The 15963-nt window shown below is 37.8% G+C and overlaps 1 protein-coding gene across 2 annotated transcripts in view; it reads right to left on the reverse strand.

Annotated features, from left to right (window-relative positions):
• Window positions 1-15963, reverse strand: part of CSMD3 (CUB and Sushi multiple domains 3) — a 1168516-nt gene that overhangs the window by 843285 nt on the left and 309268 nt on the right. For both annotated transcript variants that reach the window (XM_005287288.4, XM_008168301.4), the window contains exon 5: window positions 6833-7040. In XM_005287288.4, coding sequence (XP_005287345.2) covers window positions 6833-7040 — 208 coding nt within the window. The remainder of the gene's footprint in view (window positions 1-6832; window positions 7041-15963) is intronic.

The raw sequence follows: 15963 nt of genomic DNA on the forward strand, positions 1-15963 counted from the left end.
ACGAGCAGCTCAAAGAACATGTTAGGAGTGCACAACACCATGGTCTGGAACCTCCAGAAAACAGCACTCTTAGGACTGAGGGAATGTTAAGTAAAGTCAAAGGAGAACGACTGCATCTGAGCACACAACATGCAGGAATTCTGCAGAAAGGTTAACAAAACTTTTAACTACTCAAACCAGCAGGATTTACAGGTGACTCATAGGGATAAATTTTAGACAATAGTTTTCCCCTTTTTATGCTTACAGATCTTGTATGTTATGAAGGCTATTTGCTTAAAAAATCCCCATGATGTACTGAGGGATAATAATAAATAAATAAAATAATAACAATAACAATAATAATATTCTGAAACTACTTAGGGCATATGTGGCATCATTCCCAAGGGACAAATTCTTCTTCTTGGCAGCCTGATGAGGAACCGACTGGGAAAGGTAAAAACAATGTATCCTCAACTTATGCAACTGACTAAGGCTACATCTACACTACAGGGGGGAGTCGATTTAAGATACGTAAATTCAGCTACGTGAATAGCGTAGCTGAATTCGACGTATCGCAGCCGACTTACCCCGCTGTGAGGACGGCGGCAAAATCGACCTCTGCGGCTTCCCGTCGACGGCGTTTACTCCCACCTCCGCTGGTGGAGTAAGAGCATCGATTCGGGGATCGATTGTCGCGTCCCAACGGGACGCGATAAATCGATTCCCGAGAGGTTGATTTCTACCTGCCGATTCAGGCGGGTAGTGTAGACCCAGCCTCAGAGGAAATCCCTGCTGAATTAAGGAACCATTTCTGAAGCAGCAGAGCCAGGAGGCTCATGCAGCTGCAAAGGCACTTTGCAGGGCTGGATACTAGTAATCTAAAAATAATGCTTTTAGTTCATGTTTGATAAGATCCATGTTTCTTTCACAATCTGTCTACCCTGAACATATCTATACTTAAAAAAATAAAACAAATATAGTTGTTTCTTAGTATCATTTATTTGTAGGGTCCTACAAATTCACGGTCCATTTTTGTCAATTCCACGGTCATATGATTTTAAAAATAGTAAATGTCATGACTTCAGATATTAGAATCTGAAATTTCACATTGTTGTAATTGTAGGGGTCCTGCCCAAAAATGAGTTGGGAGGTCGCAAGGTTATTATAGGCGGGGTGGTACTGCTACCCTTACTTCTGCACTGCTGCTGGTGGTGGCACTGCCTTCAGAGCTGGGCAGCTGGGGAGAGGCAGCTGCTGGCCAGGAGTTCAGTTGTGACGGCAGAGCCGCCGCCAGCAGCAGCATACAAGTAACGATGGCATGGTATGGTATTACCACCCTTATTTCTGCGCTTCTGCCTGCATAGCTGGGGCTTCAGTCAGAAGCCACCACTCTCCGGTGGCTGAGCTCTGAAGGCAGTGCAGAAGTAAGGGTGACAATACTGCAATCCCTTAAAATAACCTTAGGACCCCCCTCAACTTCCTTTTGGGCAGGACCTCCAATTTGAGAAATGCTGGTCTCTCCTATGAAATCTATATAGTACAGGGTAAAAGCACACAAAAGACCAGATTTCATGGAGGGAGACCAGATTTCATGGTCCATGATGTGTTTTTCATGGCCGTGAATTTGGTAGGGCACTATTTATTTGCTTACTGCACAAGCAAGAATGATTTAAATACCTTCAGAGGTTGGGACTAATTATAATGGGACTAAGATATAATGTATCTTTGAATTTTAAAATTTAAACTGTATTATTGCCCACATGGATAAGAAAATGTGAATTTTTTATACAACTTATTTGCAATTCTTGGAGTGCAAATGGTTTGAAGAGGAATAGTTTCTACAACTGAGTATATCTTAACTAGATCAGTTGTTTTCCTTTACTTCCCATAGTCTTTTCAAAATTACATTTTCACAGGTTGCTGATGGTTATTATGCAAAAAAGCAATATAATCCAGTATGATGATCATTTTTGAAAGCAATGTCTAGATATTTTTATCATACAAAGAACAAGGTTTATTATGATCATTCAATAATATTATATTTGAATCTAATGTTTAGTTATTATGGTCACAGGAACTATAGAAAAATCTTAGGCAGACAAATATATTTAAAAATTCAGCTTCCATGTTTCACCATAAACTGCAAACTTCTTTATTATGAAAAACTGCTTTGAAAATTTCTTAAATTTAAAGTATTAAATAAGGCATGAATGTTCAAAATGGTGTTGATTTCACTAGTCTTTCATTTCACAGAAAATAAGAAGTCCCCTCTGCCCCCAACAATATTGAAATGTCCTGTTTACACAGTTTCAGGATGACATGTTTTGATTTTTCATTTTGAAATGATTTTTTGTTTTCAGTTTTTGATTTATATTAATAAATAACAAAATTGAAAAGTGTGAAATTGAGTAAGAACATTTTGATTTTGTTGAAATGAAACATTTCAATTGACCTAATTTTTTTCTCCTCCAATTTTCTTTAATTACTTAATTAGAATGAAGACAAAATATTGAAATCTCAAGATCCCTTTAAAACAGATTTTCCATTCCCCTCACAAAGATCTGTTTAGAACTAATGAAAATTTATGCAATAATAATTGCTGGGTGGAATTCGGTGCTCTAGGAGGTTAATTCAATTACTGTGGCTACTTCTTTTAAGTTCTGAATAGTTTTCTGAACACTAATATGAACCCTAAGCTATGCAAGCTCAGGTAATTAAAGATCCTCAAGATCATATTTCAGGACACAAGTGGATTGCCTGTAGTATCAGGGATGTATACTCCACCTCCACCATTACACACTGGCTAAATTCCATTATAGGGAGATTTTGCCTTCCAAAAAATTGGTGAAGAATTTGACCACTACCAGACATACCAAACTGGCCTAGATGCTCCAATAAGATTTGCCATACCAGAATAGGCTATGTTCCTTTTATATTGACTTCCAACATCAATTTTAGAAGAGTAAACGTAATGACATCCCAGTATTATTTTGAAATTAAATCATTGTAAAAAACATGTGGTTTGAATTATTGCTTCATTTTAGGAGTAAGTGCACAATTGTCCAAATTGCTCTTTGATAAGAGAGAATTCTGAGTCTGTACCATTCTTTGTGAACATGCTGCCAGTGGCTCAAATTTGGATACACTACGTTTGATGGCTTAGTTATAAGTACACTCCTGTCCATGGGGGAACACGAATTAAAACAGTCAGACTTCTTTCATTTAGGGCCTCAAACAAGAACTTTATCATAATAAACATTTTAATATGCTTATGCTGCTAATGTTGAGGATACAATTCTGTAATGCCTTCCTTTTTTGCGTAGTGAATTTTAGCCACAGTATAGTATCATATGTTTTAGGGCCAGATCATTAGCTAGTGTAAGTCAGTGTAGCATCAATGGATTTTCACCAGCTAAAGAACTGGCCCTTAGACATTTAAATACAAGAAAACCTAACAATATTTTTCACCAAATGTATTTATTTTGTGGTGAAAATGGGTCTGACCCACAATGAGTTACTGGTCTTATTTTAATCAAAGAATGCAGTACTAAATCACAAACAAAATATTTACTGTAATAATTTGCTGGTACTAAAACACTAAAAATGACTATTTTGTTACAGACTATAAAAGCAGGAAGAGAACTAAAGATGCATAATGTCATTTCAAATAAAACAAGATTTTCCAGAATCAGTGCTGTTGATATTCGTATTTTGTGTCAATTAGCTTTGTAACAAAATTTAAAAAAAAAAGGCTTAAGTTTATTTTGGTATTTTAACTACTGCAGAGGAGTATAAAGAAAATAAACACTGCGAGGGCTAGAATAAGTAGGGTTACATTCATAATTTAGAGATTAAAGCATAACTCCTACTGACAAAGGGAAGAGCATCATGGTAGAAATGAATAGATCTATACTTTGGGTATGCATTATCCCCTGGATGTACAGAGTTAGATTTCTAGATCTATAGTGATTAGTGCATAGAAAGAGTTCTATCTGAGAACATATTGAAAAGATTAGGACCTTAATTAATGGAGGAAATTAATTTGAGAAGATAAAATAAAAGTTGGTAATGTTATCAAAGAAGTTTAGTCAGCTGCTGCTATTTACTCTTTCATAATCCAAATACAGGAAGGCGGGCAACAAATTCAAAATGGATACTCAGAATGTAGATAGCCTGAGGGAATTCATTGCTACAAGCTATCATTTAGGGAAAGAGTATAGTAGGGCTCAAAAAAAAGGATTAGGCACTAATATAGATGAGAATATCCACCGTTGCTAACTGATCAGCTCATCTTGCCAGAGTGCTACCAATACATGCCCAATTCCTGGAAAAGCAGCTTGTGAGTTTTCAGAATCTTTGGACAGAAATAAGGATGAAGGCCTGACCCAGCTGCATATCTGAACCCTTATTTTAGACTTAATATGGATCTGGATCTGAACATCATTTCATCAGGCAATCTCTAAAAACAAGCAGGGCAGAGGTACCCATAATTCACTCTGGATTCTCAACATAAAATAACCAGGTTTTCATTCAAATCATCATGACACGCATTCTGAACCTGATGTGCTGCCTTCTGTAAAGCTTTGCATTAGGTAAATCATGAAGGTGTGTGTTGGAGGGTTTAGGAATACTTTGCACGCATGTCATCAACTTTCAAAGCCATCAGCCTATTTAAAATGACAGCAAACAGAAGAAAGCTGAGCAAGATTACAAAGTGATCTAGCTGCTCTCTGTGATACTTTATGAAAAGGATATACAGCATATCAAGAATTTCAATATAGGAAAGACTTAGCACAACTACTTTTCTAAATATGAAAACTGTCTTGACTGATGAGGTGAAAATGGAAAGCTACAGTGTTTTGTGAAGAGTTCCTGGCCATTTTTTTTTTCATATTACAAGAGTGGCTACCTTACATATTTTAGCTCAGTATTTTAGCTTGTATCTCACAAGCTAAAGTAGTAAACATTTTGTTATTTACCTAGATGGACAGGAGGATAAGAATGAGTTTATTTGCCATCCTTACATAAATAATAGTCTGAGAAATAAGCTGAAAGACATTACTGTCTGGATCAAACACTATTTTTAAAATGTTTTAACAGGCTTTCATGTAGTTGTGTACCATTTGTCTAATAGAGAAAGATACAACATAAGAATCCTATCTTTAGTCTTAGATATAGAGAACTTTGTGCACGCATCATGAATGTAGCTATGTGGAGCGGAACCTCAAACACTATTCTGAAGGGATATAAAGTATGAACATAGTAAAACTAATTATCAAATCTCTTAATTAAGTTTTTCAAATAATTTTTCCCTAGCATATGGAGAAGTATTTTTGCATAACTGAGTACATCAATCTAATTCAGGGAATATGACTGATAAGTTTAGAAAAGAATGCTCTTACAATCTGCTCCTCTAAATGAACAACTATTAAATTAGCACGTTACACTGAATACACAAAATTTACTTTAGAATAAGCAAATGAAGATTTAGCAGTTCAGCTGATTAACATTGTTTTTTATGTTGTTTGTGTTACTTCAGTAATAATGATAATAAATTCTGGTTTTAAAAGAATTAATTTAGCTAAGAACCATTTTAAAAAATGTAACAAGCTTGAAAAAAATCAACGACAAATCAGTAATTTTTTAATACAGATAATTAACTCACCAACAGTGACATGAATCATGAGGTATCATTCATGAAAGCTGAAATATAGTGTATTGTCTCCTATCTTGATATATATTATGAAATAACTAGGGATATTACTTCTAGCATCATTCGTACACATAAGGTCTGTTCTTTTCAAGTAGTACAAATGCCTAAATTAAGGAGGGTTATTTTTTTTCTTTTACTACATTATTTTAAAAAGTCTAGTCTTTGTTTTTTTCTATCTTGATTACACATAATGGATCACAGCTTATGCAGAGTAAACTGCTATAGCACCACTGACTTCAAACAGAGCTATGCCACTTTACTGTGGTAGAGGATCTGGTCTAATGTGTGAAATTTACCTATGTGCACAAAGATCACACAAGGCCTTCTGAGCCCCACTTGAGTCTCTATTGCGGGCCTAAATGTTGTGGAAGGTTTTGTCAATATCCTCTTCTTTGGATGAGTTTAAACCACTATGAGAAAGGAAACTTTTTGTCATATTCCAATACTCTTTCAGTATATACTGCTGCCTTGAAAAAGCTATATCATGTAATTATAAACGGTGTTGAATTAACCATGTATCTTTTCCCAGTTATTTTCCAACAAACTGAATCAGCTAATTAAAGAGGTGACTTGATTCATCTGTTCTTTACATTAGTTTTATGCCAGTGCAACTCCACTGAGGCCAACAACTACTGAGGCAGCTGTAGAGAGGAACTACAGGGGCAGTAACAGAGAAAACTGCTACATCAACAAAAAACATGCTTGTGTGATGGGGGTGTATAAACTCCACATCAGGTAGGAAGGGGTTAAGGATTTGCTCTGTGCTGCAGTGGTCCCATACCAGTAAGTCACATCAAGAATGCATGACTACGTTATGTAGTGAGACAGTGTATCCTGATTTACTGCATGGAGACACCCACGGATATAATCAATGGCACCGTACTTTAATTTGCATGTAACAAAGATTAAATTTACCCAACAACATAATCAGGTGGATGAGTCTACCATGGTTTTTAATTTTGATGTTCTGTATTTGGAAGTTGGTTTACATTTCTAATCAGTGAATCAATTAACATGTCTAAGTAATAAACCCCTTTACTTTAGCGAGGCTATAGTGTTGACACGAGTAAAGGTTGCAGGACCATACCTACATGTTTTCTCTCACCTTTACAAGCTCCAAAATGGCATCAGATTACTCACCATATTGTTGGTGGTTCAGAACCTTCTATTTCCAAGTAATCATATTTTTCTTCCATTTGAAAATCAGTAAATATGAGCGAAATGGTATCGCCAGGCTCTGCCACAATGGTCCATGTACAATCTGCATTATTATGATACTCATTAGGAAAATTGGGACTGGAGATCATGCCGCTGGATCCTCTCATTGTTCCTCCACATGCATCTTCAGCTGTTTAAAAACAAAATCACAACATTTTCAATAAGAAAAAAAATTATGAAGTGTTATTAAATCACTCCTCAAAAACCAATGCTATGAAACTGCCACATTTAAAATAAACCTGCATGTGCTCCTAGAAAAAGTGTTAATAGTTTTAGGGGTTTATTATACATCATAAATATGCAATGTAAAGGTTCTGTTACCCTCTATGCAAATAGTCACTGTGTTGTTTAGTTTGTTTTGAAAATTAAATTAGTAATCTATGATTGTTATTTTACCAAAAACTTTTAGAATCCTCTTTTGTGTGACTTTGATGAAAATTGTTCCCATTCAGTCTTATGAAGAGTGATATGAAAAACATCAAATTAATATTATGGTTCTCTCTTCTGCTTCAATCAGAATAGCTTTGGATCAAGCACATTACATCTCTACTTAGCATTTAGAGTTTGGTTCATGTATAATTCAGCATTTATCTTTGAAGGAAGTTATGTTGAAAAATAAGATTTTGTTAACTGGGGCATGAGTACTTTAGCCACCCTTTGCTAATTGCATCATAATCATTTCATTGTGGTAGCTAATAGTATCTTATATATGGAAGCATAGATTCTTTCTTCCATTGCCTTTTCACTGAAAAACTAGTCACAGCATATCACTTTTCAGAACAATGCTGCTCATACATAGTGCCTTGAATGCCATCACCCTGACACCTTTGTGCTCATGATTTTTACAGCAGAGCCATTTTAATGGAGACGAATTTTTCGATAGATCACATATTTCAAATATCTCTACACATATGCATCTTTCCTGGATATTTATTCTATTCCATAATTTACTCATGACCATCTTCTGGATTATGCAACATGCTCACATTGGAGAGGATTTACTTATACAAACATTCCCATTGAAGTCAATTTGGACTGCTCCTGTGAGAAAGTGCTCTTCAGGTGAGGGTTCACAACAATTGGTGCAGTATGGTTTGAAGCATGCCTTATCTATACTGTAGTCAAAAGTATTTTTTGAGCTAATAAAATACGTTGAGATTGTAATGCTACCACTTTCAATAAATGGAGAAATGTCACGTTTTATCACAGTAATTCAAACTTCATGATCCAAATGTGTGAGACATACTAGCAAAGGAATCCCTGACTATGGTCAATTAAAGTGCTAACATACAGTAATGAAAGCTGAGTTGGTGCCCGAATAATAGTCAATACTGCTGACAGATGAATGCCAAGATGAAGACACATTTATTTTTGAAAGAGTATATCATCATTAGTGCAAAAGCTTTTAAGACTTTGAAAACACCTGCTCAGATTCACTTCTGTCAGGGAGAAAATCCCAAATGGCTGCCATGATCCCATCAATTATGGCAGTTTTAGCTTAATTTTGTTCTTTAGAAGTTCTGCTAAACTGTTTATATGATCAAAAAAGTTTTAACAGTAAAGTATCATTTAGGAGTCAATCTGGCAGGGTGCCCAGCACTCTCAGTACCCATTCAAGTCAATGGAAATAGAAGATGCTCACTGCTTCACAGAATCAGGTCCTTGCTCACTGCAGGAATCCAATAGCAGGTGTGGATGGGGAAACTTTGTCCCATGGGATTGTGTAGTGAAGCAGAAATTAGCAAAAATCATAACTGTTTTTGTTCAACAGAGGCTAAAATGATTATTAAAATATTAATAAGAGTAAGAGAACAAGGAATTTACCAATTGTGTCTCTACAATGGGGTTTGATTAGTATGCAGTATATAAGGCCTGGGGTCAGCCCTTGAACAATGAGGATAAACCAAAACATTGAATAGCTGCTAATTAACTGAGCTAATTAACTGAGCACTCCAACCTGGGCACTGAATGAGGGTGGGGTGCTGTGGAAAAAATATGTGGTCATATAATTAAAGACTATCATAATGCATATGGAGAAGGGGGCTGAATGAAGGTTGCACAGGCAGTCTTAATAATAGCATTTCTTAATTTTTGAGTGCTTCACTTTCCAACACAAATAATGTTCTTTTAACAATTCATAATATGTGGGTGACTGGGGGCAACTTGACCTGTGCATATAATTCTCTTTTGAAACCATAAAATTCAGATAGCATAATTTCTTAGCTATCAATCATAAAACGAAATAAACCAAACAGTCAACAAAAGTAAAATAAATTGACATCCTGGCAGTGTGGGACAAATCTAGCAATGGTATATGAGGCAGAAAGGAAGAGAGAGGAAAGATGATGAATTGGCAAGGACACTAGCCTGGACTGTGGGAGGCCAAGCTTTAATTCCCTGCTCTGCCACAGATTTCCTTAACCCAGGCCAATTCATTTAACTCTCTGCGTCTCAGTTTCCCCCTCTATACAATGGAGAGATAGCTCAGTGGTTTGAGCATTGGCCTTCTAAACCCAGGGTTGTGAGTTCAATCCTTGAGAGGGCCACTTAGGGATTTGGGGCAAAATCAGTACTTGTTCCTGCTAGTGAAGGCAGGGAGCTGGACTCAATAACCTTTCAAGGTCCCTTCCAGTTCTAGGAGATAGAATATCTCCATTAATTTATTTATCTTATTTAATTTAACTCTGTCCACATATCTATTCAAGGGACACCATCAGAGGCTCATTCACCCGCACATCTACTAATGTGATATATTTCATCATGTGTCAGCAATGCCCCTCTGCCATGTACATTGGCCAAACTGGATAGTCTCTATGCAAAAGAATAAGTGGAAACAAATCAGATGTCAAGAATTATAACATTCAAAAACCAGTCAGAGAACACTTCAACCTCCCTGGTCGCTCAATTACAGACCTAAAAGTTGCAATTCTCCAACAAAAACAATTCAAAAACAGACTCCAACGAGAAACTGCAGAATTGGAATTAATTTGCAAACTGGACACCATTAAAATACGCTTGAATAAAGACTGGGAGTGGATGGGTCATTACACAAAGTAAAAACTATTTCCCCATGCTAATTTTCCCCCTACTGTTACTCACTCCTTCTTGTCAACTGTTGGAAATGGGCCATCTGATTATCACTACAAAAGTTTTTTTCTCCTGCTGATAATAGCCTACTTTAATTGATTAGTCTTGTTATAGTTGGTATGGCAACACCGATTTTTTCATGTTCTCTGTGTATATACATCTTCCTCCTGTATTTTCCACTGCATGCATCTAATGAAGTGGGTTTTAGCCCATGAAAGCTTATGCTCAAATAAATTTGTTAGTCTCTAAGGTGCCACAAGTACTCCTCGTTCTTTTTTCTCAATCCAGTTAGTGAGCCAATAGCACTCCATGTTTTCTGTTGTGAAGAGTACATTTCCTCTGGGAATGACTGAGCCTTCAGGAACAGCCTTTACTGTTATCAGAAGATGCCCTTCACACTTCTCAAGAATATAGTTCCATCCCTTTTCATTGAAGACATGATCTTGAAAATGCTCTCTGTACACCTCTTTGACTTCCTGGATTTTCTCTTTGGTTATCACTTTGCCTTTTAAGTACTTATTTAGAACGTACTGCAACCAGTAAAAAATGGTTTCCTCATATTTCACCTTGTTTAATCTGGTGTTCTCAGTCTTCTTTTCACTATATTCAAATTAAGAATAAACTATGCTTGTATTAGGTGGATATTGCTTATAATGTGTAACCTTGTAGGAGTTGAGCAGGATGTAGTGAGCAGGATATTGAACTCTGTGCCTGCCGCTGCACGTTCCATCTTGCCGAGCATGAGCCGCCGCTGCCGCTGCGAGCAGGAACAATCACAAACGGGCTGTGCCACCACTGCCGCTGCCTCCCCTCGCTGCCAAGAGCCTCCTTGAGGGGCGGACTTCGCTCCCTGCTCAGAATTGCTATTTTTGTTTACTTTATTATTTTTTTAAATTTCACAGTTCAGGGTAACTGTATTCCCTGTGGTCCAGCAAGGACACCCAGTTTTAGACTTCCAGTTCCCCAGCCATCACCTCTCTTGGATGGAGACCCGCATCTTTCTCCCTCCTGACTGGGTTTTTCCCATGTCGCACAGTTCCCTGGCGACACTGAGAGTTCCTCAGCATGACAGACTGCCTAAGTATGCCTTCCTTTGCTTTCTCCTTAGATACAGTAATCAGTGTAATTGGCCACAGTTAAAAGTTACCATACAGCCCTTTCTAAGCAAGCACGTTTATTCTTAAGGTGAAAACATATTAAACATTTCTATAGAGAAAACATTAAAAACAATAAAAGAAACTATTTGGAAGCTAGTAAGCTTACCAGAAATCACTCCTAGCTCCACCAAATAGCTCTGACAGGTGCTCAGCTCTTCACCAAAGGATTCTTCAGAACAATCTGTGAGTCACTGCTTGACATAGTTTGGGCCTTTGATTTTGAGACACCCTTGAACAGATGATCAGCCCCTCTCCTCAGAGGGTAGCTTCAGAGAACTGAGTTTTTGCATAACTGGCAGTAGGACAGGGGAAATTTGCATTCACCTGCCCCTAGATATTTCCCAGAAATCCACTTCACACACATTGTCCAAAAAGCTATTCTTGCCTCCCATATTGTTCAATATAGTCCTTTGGACATCCTGGCCCACAATAATACATAACTTTGGCATTTAATACAGTGGACTCCAAAGATACTTAAACTTAATTCAGTAGTATCTCCCTAAGATATTGCAGGAGATTGCCATATCTGACACAGCCCAGAACTGCACCTTTTATTTACTTTATTTTTTTTCTAAATGTATTTCTCTGCTCTAGTTTCCTTTTTTCTTTACTATTCTGTTTAGTTCTTTGCTTTAACCAATAGGTGTCATTGATACCCCCGCCGATACTACATAAACATTGAGCTGGAAGTTTCAAGAGCAGCAGTGATCAGAGAGGGTCAAAGTTAGCACTGATTTCGACCTCATGCAAGTTCATTGACTTCAATGGAATTAAGTGAAATTGCACGGAATGCAAATCAGGGCTTAATTCAGCATATGAATCATAGAATTATAGAATATCAGGGTTGGAAGGGACCTCAGGAGGTCATCTAGTCCAACCCCCTGCTCAAAGCAGGACCAATTCCCAACTAAATCATCCCAGCCAGGGCTTTGTCAAGCCGGGCCTTAAAAACCTCCAAGGAAGGAGACTCCACCACTCCCTAGGTAACGCATTCCAGTGCTTCACCACCCTCGTAGTGAAATAGTGTTTCCTAATATCCAACCTAGACCTCCCCCACTGCACCTTGAGACCATTGCTCCTTGTTCTGTCATCTGCCACCACTGAGAACAGCCGAGCTCCATCCTCTTTGGAACCCCCCCTCAGGTAGTTGAAGGCTGCTATCAAATCCCCCCTCATTCTTCTCTTCTGGAGACTAAACAATCCCAGTTCCCTCAGCCTCTCCTCATAAGTCATGTGCTCCAGACCCCTAATCATTTTTGTTGCCCTCCGCTGGACTCTTTCCAATTTTTCCACATCCTTCTTGTAGTGTGGGGCCCAAAACTGGACACAGTACTCCAGATGAGGCCTCACCAATGTCGAATAAATGGGAAAGATCACGTTCTTCGATCTGCTGCAATGCCCCTACTTATACAGCCCAAAATGCCGTTAGCCTTCTTGGCAACAAGAGCATACTGTTGACTCATATCCAGCTTCTCATCCACTGTGACCCCTAGGTCCTTTTCTGCAGAACTGTTACCTAGCCATTCGGTCCCTAGTCTGTAGCAGTGCATGGGATTCTTTCGTCCTAAGTGCAGGACTCTGCACTTGTTCTTGTTGAACCTCATCAGGTTTTTTTTGGCTCAATCCTCTAATTTGTCTACGTCCCTCTGTCCCTACCCTCTAGTGTATCTACCACGCCCCCTAGTTTAGTGTCATCTGCAAACTTGCTGAGAGTGCAGTCCACACCATCCTCCAGATCATTAATAAAGATATTAAACAAATGCGGCCCCAGGACCTACCCTTGGAGTGCATCATGCCACCAAATCTACCTAGGAATTTCCACTACATTGAATACTTATAATTAACTGCATAATTCACTTTGGCCTTGTTGAAAGAAAAACTAAGATGATGAGTAACAACACACTTCTACCTAGTTTGACTGTATTTTGGACTTTAAAACAGATATACAGAGAGCAAGGAAAGAGTTTGGTACCTTTTCTGGTTTAAAAAAAACACACGTAAAGAAGTGTGTGTGTAAGCAAGGTGTTCACACCATACCTAGGCAACTCTGATGTGACTTCCACAGTAGCAAACAACCCAGCCAGGGAAGCTGAGGGCATTTGAAAGAGTTACACTGAACTCCTCCATCATACTGATCTCTATCTGCTCATTGTACTTAAGGCTGGGGCCAGCCCGCAGTCTCACCCCTCTTATTCTTCCAATTTTTAGAGCCAATATTATATTATAGAAAAGTTAGCAAAGTAATCTTAAAAGACTATACGCTTCTGCTGCCTCTTAAGCATTTGATAGTGGTATTAATTTTAAATATTACTCTTGAAACGCTACATACAATAAGAGCACTTAGCTCTTATAAAGTACTTCTCATCTGAAGATCACTAAGGACTTTACAAAGGAAGGTACATATTAATAACGTAGGAAATACTGGGTAGACAGATGCTCATGCACACACACACACGGTATTTCCAATAAGCTCTATTTCTAGTTTGACATATACCAGGGCAGACTCGGCAGTGCACTGCAGCCACTTTATGCTGCGCCACCAGTATAAAGCATCTCTGTAGATGACATAGGAGGATCATCCTAATTGAAAGGGAAATAACAGAATTGGCATAATGGCTCCTAGTTGACACCCCTCCACTGCTAGCATAGGAGGCCAGGCTGGGGCTTTCACACACACTAGTCGTCCCTGGCTGTTGCACTGAGCTTTCAAAGACATTGTCAGCTGGTGCAACTCAAAGCACCCATCACACTTCTCTAATTTATAATGAGGAATGAGACTGGGAAACAGCTAGCCCATAATTGGCCACCTGTGCACCACCAACCCCTGAGCCATACTGTGCACTCCTAGGCTGCAGCCAATGAATTACGCTGCACAGTACAATGGAAATTACAATACTCAAAAAATAAGTAAAACTACAGTATCTTGGTATTTTTAAAAGAGCTTTAGAAATCCCAACACATACATACAGTGCACACATACCCCTATATCTCTCTCCGTCCAAAAGAAACTAAAGTATGTTTATTTCTGAGAGGTCCTGTCAATCTGGTCTTTAAGTGCCAAAAATTTCTGTTGGACAACAAAAGAGAATAGAATAAAAAAATTAAACAGATCAAAATCAAACGTGTCCCTGAGCAACGTTATGCTCTTTTCCCTGAAGCCTTATATTTAGCATAAATTAATATATAAACTAACCACTTATGTGTATAAAATACATTTGTGTAATATGAAGCACAATTTTAAGTATTTTCAGATGTTTTGAAATGAAAGCTATTTTGTTTTCCTTTTAGGATATAGTTCATGATTATTTGATTAAATGAAATAGGATGGAGATGGGATATAATTATGTAGATTACACTTTTTGATATTTTTCCAAGACTATTACCCTTTAGCTGTAATCTTGATTCTGACAGTAAAAGTGTTTTGCTATAAAATTCTATCAGTGTTATCTAAATAAAATTTGCAACCGACGATCACATTTAAAATTTGAAGTCAAGGGTAAAGAAAATGAGATTATCACCTCCAGGCAGTAACTTCCTTGGCTTATGAAAGTAAACATTGCTGTCTGTCTGTTACAGAGTCACCATGCACACAGATCTAGCTAAGGTTATCCCAGCACTTATATTGTAAATACAGTATTTTTTTAGAATTTTGTAATTTAGCTCTAAAAATCACTCTTGGCTAGAGATAAGCCCAGAGGGTCTCCACCTAGGTATGCTTTTTAAAAAAAATAATAATAAAAAATAGCTGCCCTCTTTTTTTAAGTGACATAAAATACTTTAAAAATGGAATACTTTAAAATACTTTAAAAAAATGAGAATTGGCTTGACTGGAGCAATGCAATTGGGAAAGCATTTAGGGCCCAATTACTCACCCCCTCCCCCTGGGCAAAAACAACAACTCTGTGTACCTTCAAGTTTCAGCTGGTCTTTGTACACAACCATGGCAATGACACAATATTCTGCTTTTTGGATTTTTCACAGGTCTTCATTTGCAGGTTTGCCTCTGGGCAGCTTTCAGAGATTTTCAATTCTGCCAAACTTGGTCAGTGTTTACCCACTACAAATGTTCATATGCACACCCCTGTTTCATTATTTTAGGCCTACTGTATACTTTTCCCAGGAAATGCAACTCAATTATTTTTTCTTACTTGGTTGGATCATCATTATGAACTGTAGCTAATATTCTGGTAGCAAAGAAACTAAACTGGTTGAAGCTGAAACCTCCATACATGAAAGACATAGGTTTGCTATATATAAAAATGGCCTCAGTTCTTATGATCTAATAATGACAATTGCAACACAAATTATATATAAAAGTACTCAGGAAATAGAGTGGATTAAAATGTACTCTAACAATTTGTAATAGTGATTGCAGCTTGAGCTGTTTGAAGCCTATTTGCATGGAATTGGAATGTATCCGTGGGTTCAATTGACTTGCACTTCATTTACTATTCGCTTGGAGATTAGCTTTATATATAAAAAAAGCTCCAAGTGAAGCCAAAGAGTGAACTCAGGTCCCAGAGTGAGAGTACCAGCCAGCAAACTCTAGTCTTCATCTGGATCTTCCACAAACAGTTAAATGATCGACTATTTGAACCTGTGTTTTAGACGACCTGTGTGCACGGCCCACTTCCCTATCCATTCTCTGAAAGTTTTTCACAGGAACTGGCTTCCTCTTTAACCCTCATTCTGTAGCAGCAAGGCCTGGAAATGATCCTCCAGCTCTTCTGCTGCTCACACTGTGCCTAGTAAACCTCAGAATTCTGCTTATGGTAACAGTGTCTCCTATTATGGAAGAATTATTTTATC

The sequence above is a fragment of the Chrysemys picta genome, chromosome 2 (genome assembly GCF_011386835.1).
Source record: "Chrysemys picta bellii isolate R12L10 chromosome 2, ASM1138683v2, whole genome shotgun sequence".
Taxonomy (NCBI): domain Eukaryota; kingdom Metazoa; phylum Chordata; order Testudines; family Emydidae; genus Chrysemys; species Chrysemys picta.